Below are 10,790 nucleotides of genomic sequence, written 5' to 3' on the forward strand. Positions count from 1 at the left end.
TAGCCAGGGTGGTAGGAATCTGTGGAATTCATTGCTACAGGCAGCTTCTCCCTATAGATGCTGCCTGGCCTGCTGCGTTCTACCAGCATTTTGTGCGTGTTGTATGGAATATTTATATGGTATAATTATGGTATATTTAAAGTGGAGATTAATAGATTCTTGATTAGTAAGGGCATCAACGTTTACAGGGTGAAGGCAGGAGAATGAGGTTGAGAAGGATAATGTATTAGCCATGATGGAAGGCAGAGTAGCCTCAATGGGCCGAATGGCCTAATTCTGCCCTTTTGTCTAATGGTTCATGGATTTTTTTTCCCCCAAAATAAATGCACTTGCGCTTAAATTTAATGGAATTTCTTCATTACTCAGGGAAGTTTGGTGGACTACCTAAGATCACGAGGAAGATCTGTTCTTGGTGGAGATTGTTTACTAAAGTTTTCCATGTGAGTATTGTGAATCAGGTGGTCTAGTTTGCATTTTAAATAATAGGGATGAAAGTAAAGTTGTAGAAATGCTACAACACGCCAAGCAGTAACTGAAAAAGGGCAAAGTAAAGAGCTGAGGCATCTGACAGCTGATGCAGCTGTTTCAAATTTTCAATAGATTTTCAGCTCTTAAAGGTATTTCATTTTAATGCAACTGTAATTAAAATTAAATGCAGCTTTCTTTTTCCATTGCACTTGTGGACATGGGATATGTCCTGTCTGTATAATGCTCTTCTCTTGTGCTGTTGGACTCGAAACAGCAGATTAGCAAGCTGGCACCAAAATAAACTTAATTTCTGTGGTAGACTTTTAAGTATCTTCTTTAATGTTGTATAATTGGGTTCTTTAATATCAGGATGCCGAGCATTGCTAGTCTGTCTCAATAACTTACTCTTTTTTTTAGTAGCTCAATGAGTGATGATTGGAGCTACACTACTCGAATCAATATTTGGAATTATTTGTCTTGGATGACAATGTGTGCTCGATCTTCTGCTGAAATAGAAATATTTACAACTTTGTAACTGCAAATGTTAACAGCTCAGTGTTACATACAGAATTCCACCTGGAGCAATGAGAGATTGCCTGTACATCTCAAACCAACAGACCTCAGTTATGAAGTTTACTAATAAGCCTCAAATTTCCTTATGTGCAGTCAATATAGGGGGAACTGAATAGTACTGATAAGTAGATTATTAAGCATGTTTTTCACTACCAGGTGAATACACTTAGACATGAACAGTGGTTTTTAAAAAAAAAAACTAAATCCTTTGGAGTTAATGCAGAGAGAAACAAAAGCAACTGGTAAATGCAAAACAATTGGGGAAATAAAAATAGTACTATTACCATGAAAGTGCAGACTTTAATTAAAATGCACCTTGTTAGTTCATATCCTTTGGGAAAACAAGTTTGTTATTCTTGCCGATCTGCTGCGATATGCCTCTGTGGTTGACTTAACTGACCCCTGGCTTAGCAAGCTCCTGGGTTTGGGGGCCAATCATAATGTGCATTTTGCCAGTGATGCCCATATCTTGTCAACAAAAGTCACAAAATATTTTGCCTTTCAAAACTAAAATTTCCAATATTAATACCATGTTAAATATCGACTTTTTTTTGGTCTTTTTTAGTAATGTCTGTGAAGCAATGGAATACCTGGAAGCAAATAATTTTGTACATAGGGATTTAGCCGCTCGTAATGTTTTGGTCTCTGAGGATAACATAGCTAAAGTTAGTGATTTTGGTCTTACAAAAGAAGCTTCATCTACGCAAGACACCGGGAAGCTGCCAGTAAAATGGACTGCGCCTGAAGCTCTTAAAGAAAAGGTAAAATAAAAATGTATGATCGTAGTTTATAGATTTCTTTATTCATATCCTTCCTCAACGTCAACGTAGTCAAAGTAAAGGTTATTATCGAAATGCGTACATGTTACCATATCTTACCTTAAGAGTCATTGTCTTAAAGGTTTACAGGAAGCTAAATAGAATTTGTGAAAAACCATACATAAAGACTGGCAAACTAATGTGCAAAAGAAGGCAAAAAGCACTTGAAATACGAGTTGTAAAGAGTTTTTAAAATGGTTGAGTTGTGAGTGGAGTTATCGACACCGACTTAGGAACCTGATGATGTTGTAAGGTTATAACTGTATCTGAACCTGGTGGTGTGGAACCTGAGGCTTCTCTAACTTCTGTCTGATGGTAGTGGCAAGAAAAGAGCATAGCCTGGATGGTGGATGCTGCTTTCTTTTGTGTAAGTGAGCTCAATGGTGGGGAGAGCTTTACCTGAGATGGACTGAACTGTATCCACCACTCTTTGTAGATGCTTCTATCCCTGCGAATTGATGTTTCCATACCAGCCCATAATGCAACTAATTAAGATACTCTTTACTGTGCATAAAAGAGAAATTGCTCAAGCTTTATGGTGACACGCCAAACCTATGAAAACTTGTAGTAGAGGCGTTATCAAGCCACCTTTGTGAAGGTACTTGCATACTAGTCCTTGAAACATAAAATTATACCCTCCAGAAAAGGATTTACATATGGCCAAAATGATGTAATTGTGCTGGGAGATGAGCTTCAATTCCTGAATCACTTGAGCAGTGTTACTTGGAAAGGAGTAGTTTTCAACTTTGTTCAACAGCTATAAATTTCTTAGAAATAAAAACAGTGTAATGCATTGGTGCATAAGAGGAAGCTAGTCATCAACTTTATCAAGACATCTAGGGAACAACTTTATCAAGACATCTAGGGAACAACTTCATCAAGGTATGCTTTTTTGTGTGGAGAAAAGGCTTGGCTTCATGTTTGCTGGCCTTAAATAAGTATAGCTGCTGCTGATGATAAAATAATGCCACACACACTCTCCCCCTCTCCTTTATAATGCGTCATAAATGAGATAATGTAGTGACCTAAAGAAAAAATATTTGGTATTTAATTCCATTTGGTCTGAAGCCGTGATACTGGATTTGTTCTATTCAATTCTGGTTTTTTCATTATTCAGCATTGGAGAGCCTGTAATTTTAAAGTATTTTTGCAAAATAATAGCAATATAATTTTATTTCTAAACAGGGAGTTGTCTCTGAGGTAATCACTTGGAAGTTTGGGCTTGTGTGCAATTATTTGTTTTTGGCTGAAATGCCAGACCAATGTTGAACTGAGAAAACTGGCTTTTGTGGAGTGCAGCACCTTATTCTCAGCAGGGATGTTCCCAAGCAATATGAAACGAAGCTGCATGATATAATGACCATTTGACTAAAAGCTTCATCGGGGGGCATCTTGGAAGAAGGAGGAAATTGGGAGGCCTTAGAGAAATTTGGAGCTGTAGTATGAATGCCAGTGGGGCTAAATTTTTGCGTGAGGGGGATTGTCAAATTCAGGAACTGCAAATGTTGGTATGAATGGGCAGGGTGAACATGGACAATCAATTTGGTATTGACAAGTTGCAATGACTAATCAACCTAGCCAGTATTACTTCAGAATGCGGGAGGAGACTGGAGTATCTAGAGAAAACCCACACATTCCATGGGTAGGAAATATAAACTCCCGACACAGGCCACTGGGATTGGACTCTGGACTTTGACCCCCACAAGCTATAATACCGTCGTGGTTACTGCTGTGCCACCATGGCACCTACCGAGATGGATGGACCCAACATAATTTTGTTTCTGTACAGATCCTAATATTTATGAAATAACAAAACTGCAAAATATTGACAGATGTGCTTCCTTTTATATAGAGTGATGCAGCATGAAAACACACCTTTCAGCCCACTGATTCCATGCTGCCCATTAAGAATCCATTCACACTGACTCTACTTTAATCCCATTTTATTTCGCACCAACTTCCCCCAGCTGTAGTGGCTCATTGACCTGTGTGTTAAATGTGGGAGAAGACCCACATGGTTTCTTCAAACTCTACACAAGCAGCACCGAAGAACCCTCACTGAACCCGAGCCCCCCACTAAGAGCAACTCTGCCGTTGTGCACTCAAGCCTGTTATTTCGAGAGTTCATGAGCCAGATGAACAGATAGTGAAATTTAAAATGTATGAGAATGACACATTTTATTTTTCTTGCAGAATTTTTCTACTAAATCAGATGTTTGGAGTTTTGGGATTCTTCTATGGGAAATTTACTCTTTTGGGCGAGTGCCTTATCCCAGGATGGTAGGTAAAAATTTACTACTTTTCTATTTAAAGACAAAGGTATGCATGTGTGTACTTTTTTAAAAAAGTGGACTCTGGGAAGCAGAAAAAACAAATAGATTTGTGCATTAATAGTTATAACCACATCTATCAATATAAATATTTGTAATTAGTTATAATTCATAAGTCATCTAATTGTAAAATTCTTTTGTGCCATTAATTATTTTTGAAGGTAAAATATATAATGTCAAAGTATTAAGTTGATTAAAACAGCTTGCCATATGCATGATCCAGAAATCCTGCTTGGGCACTGGTCTGTAATTTTTTTCTCTCTAAGCCCGATGAGTCGAGGATTTATTCCGGCTGAGTTCAACTATTGTCTGTTTGAGTGATCAGATCTGATGCTGCAGAAGGTGGCAACAGCTGAAATCAGCATTCGGTCTTGCACTCCTTTGCTGTGTGTCTGGCACGTGTAGCTCTGGTGATAAATTGGGCCAGTCAGGGTTCATTCCACCAGATGAAACTTTTATCGTAATGCTGCTTGAACTTGTGCCCTTTGTTGTATTTGGGATGTATGGGCGAGCTAAATAACAGAATTTAATAGTGAGAAGGTTTTGCCAGACCTTTCAAAACTGATCAAAGTATAATCCTATTTGCATTTTGTGTTTCTTATCGGCCTCCTTCCTCTGGCTCTTCAGTGTATGATGCACATAGTAAAAGACCATAAGGCACAGGAGCAGAATTCGTCTTTTCAGCCCATCAAGTCTGCTCTGCTGATTGATCATCGCTGATTTATTTTCCCTCTCAGCCCTATTCTCTTGCCTTCCCCCCCCCCCCATAACTTGTAGTACCCTTACTAATCAAAAATGTTTATATTTTAAATCAAATAGATGTGAGCAACACACACAAAATGCTGGAGGAACTCAGCAGTCCAGACAGCATCTGTGGGGAGAAAAGCACAGTTGACGATTCGGGCTGAAACTCTTCGGCAGGGCTGGAGAAGAAAAGTTGAGGAGTAGATTTGAAAGATGGGGGGAGGGGAGAGAGAAACACCTGGCAATAGGTGAAACTTGGAGGGGGAGGGATGAAGCAAAGAGCTGGGAAGTTGATTGGTGAAAGAGACAGAAGACCATGGAAGAAAGAATAAAGGTGGGGGTGCACCAGAGGGAGGCGAAGCGGTCTCCTAATCCGGTGCTCCCAGTGTGGCCTCCTGTATATCGGTGAAACTTGATGTAGATTGGGAGACCGTGTTGCCTCCCTCTGGTGCACCCCCACCCCTTGCTTTATTCTTTCTTCCATAAATGCTGCTTGGCGTGCTGAGTTCCTCCAGCATGTTTTGTGTTGCTTGGATTTCCAACATCTGCAGATTTTCTCTTGGTTGTGAAGGAAGAGGTGTTTGTTGGTGTTTCAATCAGTGCGTGAGTTAGTGCACCTTCTTTCCTCCCCCTTCCCCCGTCTCTTGTGAAACACATCGTTGACATTCCAAGGACCCCATGTCGGCCACGCCTTGCTGTTGGTAACCATAATATTTAAATTATTCTGGGAAGGGTGGAAGGATGTCACTGATATAAGAGGAAGCAGCAATTTACTGTCTTGCATCAGATGCAAGGGGGAAATTAACATATTTATAGCACTTGTTTGCATACTCCATTTTGAGTATATTTAAGTTCCTCTGCAGAAATACCACATGACACAAAAGTGACTAAGTATTATGCATGTAGCACTTTCCCGACTTCCTCTTGTGCAGTGTTTTTTTTGCTTCTGGGGTCCTATCATAATTGACTGCTTTTATAATGGTCACTGTTACATAGCTGATTGGCTGTCAGCAAGAGTAAAGCCGCATGTTACATTCCTGACTTGTGACTTTGTGAAGAGGAGAATGCGTCTCCAACTAGCTTGGTAGGAGATGACTGCAAGTCTAGCCCTGTGATCACCTGAATCCAAATTCCTGTAGTTACAATCAGACGTCACTGTTCTGTGTGCCATTTACTGTTCTGGAGCTGTTTTAGTATTCGAAAGTCACTCCTGGGTGAGATAATGTAAGTTTTAGATATTGGAACCTATTGCTAAAGCTTCATTGAATCACTATTAAAATTATGATAGCTAAGTTAATATATCAAAGGGGTAGCTGAAGTGCCATATTCCTTGTCATTTAGAGTATTGATTCTGGTGAAATATTTGTATTTACGCAAGCACATAGCATTTGAAAAGCTAATCAAATTACTTTTTAAGCATTTCCTAAATGGGAGATAGTTTTGTTTTTATACAGAAATCCATCATGCTATCTGAAATGTTAAATTTAGCTTTATGCACAAAAAGCTGGCATTGATGCCTTTACATATATTTACCAAAAGAACAGTTGGATTGGGTAAAGAGTCCAGTAAGTTCATTCCACCATTTATAAAATCACAGCTAAGGCCATTTCCTTTGTGATAATAAATTTCTGAATATTGGCTGAATGAACTCGATGACTTGACATCTCAGACAGGAGTAGAGAAATCTAAACCTATTGAATGAAAAAGTTTTCTCCTTAACAAATTCCTAAATACCAAGCCCTTGAGATTTGCACCCTGGTTCTTTACTCTCCTTTTTCTGAATGTTGTGATTCCGTGAAACAATTTGCCTTGTTTTGATGTGCATGAGTTGTGGAAACATCTCATAATTTGCAATGGATATTTATTTTTGCTTGTGAATCATTTATTAACAAGTCGTGGAGTGCCCTTGCTAGATGAGTTTTTGTTTTATCTTGCCAGTTTTTGTGCGCTACAGCAAGGAAGCAGGTCTTTGGGGCCACCAAGTCTACACCAGCTAATGATCTATTTACATTAATCCGATTTTTATTTTCCCCACCTTTCCAACAATTCTACCACTTGTCTAGACACTAAAGGCAATTTACATTAGCCAATTTAACTATCAGCCCCGCTCTAGCTTCAGTTGGAACAGGTGGAAACCCACATGGCCATAGGGAGAAAGTTGCAAATCTAACACGACATGGGAGAGCAGGATTGAAACAGGTCAGGAGCTGTGAGGGAGCAACTGTTGGTGCCACCAGTCTCTCTCCACCCACCTTCCCTGCTTAGATTCTCTGTCTGACATGATTAGCTTGCAATAATTGAAAGGGAGGGTTCTACCAAAATTGCCCTTGGAAAGGTCAAATAAACTATTGTTTGAACCATTCCATTCTGCATAAAACTCTACTGTCCCCAAGGACAATTGATTGGTTTTGAAACCAGATCAGGTCACCTGAAGGACAAGATTGTGGTTCTATGATTGTTGGAGGATGGTGGTAGCGTGCTTTCTGCTGAGAAGGGAAAAATCAATATTCTCTGTAACCTTGAAATGTGTATCTGCCTTAATAGTTAATAGCTTGGCACAATGTGTATTTCAAATTAGCAATTTATAATTTTGTTAATTATCATGTAGTATTTCATAACACTGCTGTTATGTTTTCATTTATCAGGCAAACTGTTACTGAATGTGTCGCACATGCTGTTTATTCACACCTTGTGTTGGCATTGATAGCTTGTATTTTTAAAATAATGTAGGGTATAGTGGAATTGAGTAGAAAAGCTGAGCTAAATTCTGGAAAGAATGGAGGTGAATGCAGGGCTATAGAGGAAAGTGGTCAAACGACAAAGAAAGAATTTGCACCTATTCTAAGATAATTTTTCATTCAAACTGCTTTCATAACTTCTAAGTGCATAACTTAATCCAGCATGTTACAACTTACCTTTACAAACCAATTGTTCCTTTGTGTTGAGTGGAGTTTAATAGACTGATAAAAATGAATAGTTATAATCAGGTTATTAATCCACTTCAAATTCTGCAATATTTAAGAACTTAAAATTGCATTAAAATATATGTACAGATTGATCTTCCTGTGATATTACCACAATGGATGTTATATAAATTTTGAAGATTATTTAAAATATTCATGCAAAAGAAAAGCAGTTTAATTTTCAAAGGCTGAAAATTAAGTCAATTAGTGGAAGGTCATTATTGGTGAGTAATTTGAACTGCCTTGTGATCAGTTGTATGGGCAGAGCTGACTTCCACCCTGCTGTTGCTTTACACAGAGCATAAATTGTTTAAAATTTATTTAATTTTTCACTGATTTTAAATGAACTATATTGGTTACAATCACTTAAAACTTGCGGCTCTATTATTGCCTCCCATTTAATTCTATTTGATCTTAAATTTGAAGTAGATTCCATTTATGGATGGATAAACTTTTGTTTTATCCACATTAAAATGTAACCGTTTGATGTTCAATGTCACAAAGAACTGGTTAGTGTAAAATTGTTTTCTGATTGAACTTCAAACTAAATTTGTTTTTTTCCCCCCTTGGTTCTTTGTGCTTTGTTATTTTATGTAGAAATGCTCTCAGTTTGTGGTGAGAAATAAGGGTAGAATGATAAAGCTGATATGGTGTGTGACAGCTGGTTTTGGAATAGTATTTTGAAATCCAGACTATAGACGTCCTTTGAAGTGGAGAAGTCTGCTGATGAAAATTTACAGTCTGATCCATAATGATTTTTTTTAATCCATTAGCCTCTGAAAGACGTGGTTCCTCGTGTCGAGAAGGGTTACAAAATGGATCCGCCTGATGGGTGTTCACCTTCTGTTTACGAGTTGATGAAACTGTGCTGGGAACTGGACCCTGGTCGAAGACCTACCTTCAAGCAGTTGAGAGCTAAGTTGCAGGAAATCAGAACTAAGGAAATGCGCCTGTGACAGTCCAGAATGCCATGGAACTTTTTTTTGGGAAAAAAACTGCTCAATATTGAACCGAGAGTGCTGAGACTTTTACAAAGCAACCTTTAAAAAAAATTGAACTCCTCATATCATGGCCTTGTGTTTCATCCTCCCTCTCTATCCCTGAGTTGTGTACTGCGGCAGCACAGTATCCCCTTATCCCCATTTTAAAAAGCATGCTTACTCATCTTTGTCAGGACTCTTCAGTTGTTGTGGTCTTTGTTTTGTGCCAAGTGCCTCCAGCCAAAAGACGGTGCTTATTTGCTTATCTATACTCTGTGACATTTGTTCGACCAAAATTTGAGTCAAAATGAGATCTAGTGATGAGTTATCTCTTAACCAACATAACACAGTTCTGTGGGGTTTTTTTTCGCTTTCCCATCTAAATTTGCTTAGCCAGATTTTTTTTAAATACTTGTAGTTTTTATAAAGAAAAACAGATTTTCAGTTTTATGTTCCGTAACGCTCCACTGATTTGAAGTAAACTCATTGCATGTAGTGTGGGAAGTATTCATTTCTGTCAGTGCGTTACACTCATTTTAGCTGCCAAGACTGAGATTAAAATAATGAAATAAACCATTCCACATGACCATTTCTAAATGGCTGTTACGTTTTAATTTAGATTTATAAATTTGGAATAATAAATATTCCTGCTGTATTTGTCTTAATCCAATGTAGCCTCCTCATTGGACATCAACTGAGAGGTACTGGAGTGGCTTGATTGGACTCTCGACTTTTCTCTGTTGTTGCAGATGGCTGTTAACAGGAGCTAAAATATAACCAGAAATTGAATTCATGTTTTATTCCAAGTATTTTACTCCAGGCTTGTTTGTATATGGCAGAATTACAAATTTCTGATTCTTCACCAGTAGACAAAGTCAGCGGTGCTTGTGGCTGACAAAGGTACATTTGCAACATGAGATGTGAAATAAAGGTAGTTAATTGCACAGCTGCATTGGAGATGTCACAAGTGATTTATGTTTATTTGTTAAGTAAAGCACAAGTTGTGGGGGAAGATAAAGCAACTGGATAATGTTAATTTGGATGATGAAAGTGTATTTTGTGGCATCAGTTCACTTGATGATTGGACCAACAATATTTTAATATATTTGAAGGAAAAGTCAAGCTTTGAGGCAATGGTTTTGAAGGGAATTTTATTTTCACATGATTATTTGAGATAAGGGTGGCAATTTGTCTCTTCCCACATCAGGTGAACATGGCAGATTTGGCTGTGCTGATACTCTTATCAATGTCTCATTGATCTGTGGGGATCTGCAAGATGTTTTCTCTGTACAACTCGGATGCAATGATTATGATTATTTTATTCCAGTCCCCAGCAGAGAGAAATGATAAGTAACATTTCTGAGAACAAAATTCAAAAAACACATGTTCAAAGGTGTTTTTGAATAATTTGGCTTGACATTTACCAAAGTATCTAAAGGGACTATTGAAGTGCTGCTGGTTCTAGTGGTTATCGTACAAGCTGTCTTTTTTCTGGCAAAGAATGAGAGTAAAATCAAATCCTACACTTGAAGACGACATAGCCTTTTGCTACACACAGAGAATGCTGGAGGAACTCAGCAGGTCAGGCAGCATCTATGGAAAAGAGTAAACTGTCGACATTTCAGGCCGAGTCCCTTCATCAAGACTGAGAGGGAAAGGGAGAGATGCCTGAATAAGAAGATGGAAGGGAAAAGAGGCTAGTTGGAAGATGATAGGTGAAGCCAGGTGGGTGCAAACGTCGAGGGCTGGAGAAGAAAGAAATCTGAGAGGCAATGAGAGTGGACAATAAGAGAAAGGGAAGGATGAGGGGACCCAGGGGCAAGCAGTAGGCAGGCGAGAAGTAGTGAAGGTCAGGTGAGAGGCATCTGCAGATTTTCTCATGTTTGTGATAGCCTTCTGCTATGCGTACGAGTC

At 38.6% G+C, this 10,790-nt stretch overlaps 1 protein-coding gene across 6 annotated transcripts in view; it reads left to right on the forward strand.

Moving 5' to 3' along the window:
* The window catches only part of csk (C-terminal Src kinase), a 123,448-nt gene extending 113,620 nt beyond the window's left edge, over positions 1-9,828 (forward strand). For all 6 annotated transcript variants that reach the window (XM_073025475.1, XM_073025476.1, XM_073025474.1 and 3 more), the window contains 4 exons: positions 367-440; positions 1,607-1,802; positions 4,053-4,139; positions 8,670-9,828. In XM_073025475.1, coding sequence (XP_072881576.1) covers positions 367-440; positions 1,607-1,802; positions 4,053-4,139; positions 8,670-8,852 — 540 coding nt within the window. In that variant the 3' untranslated portion in view covers positions 8,853-9,828. The remainder of the gene's footprint in view (positions 1-366; positions 441-1,606; positions 1,803-4,052; positions 4,140-8,669) is intronic.
* The last annotated feature ends 962 nt before the right edge of the window (positions 9,829-10,790 follow it).

The sequence above is a fragment of the Hemitrygon akajei genome, chromosome 21 (genome assembly GCF_048418815.1).
Source record: "Hemitrygon akajei chromosome 21, sHemAka1.3, whole genome shotgun sequence".
Classification (NCBI taxonomy): domain Eukaryota; kingdom Metazoa; phylum Chordata; class Chondrichthyes; order Myliobatiformes; family Dasyatidae; genus Hemitrygon; species Hemitrygon akajei.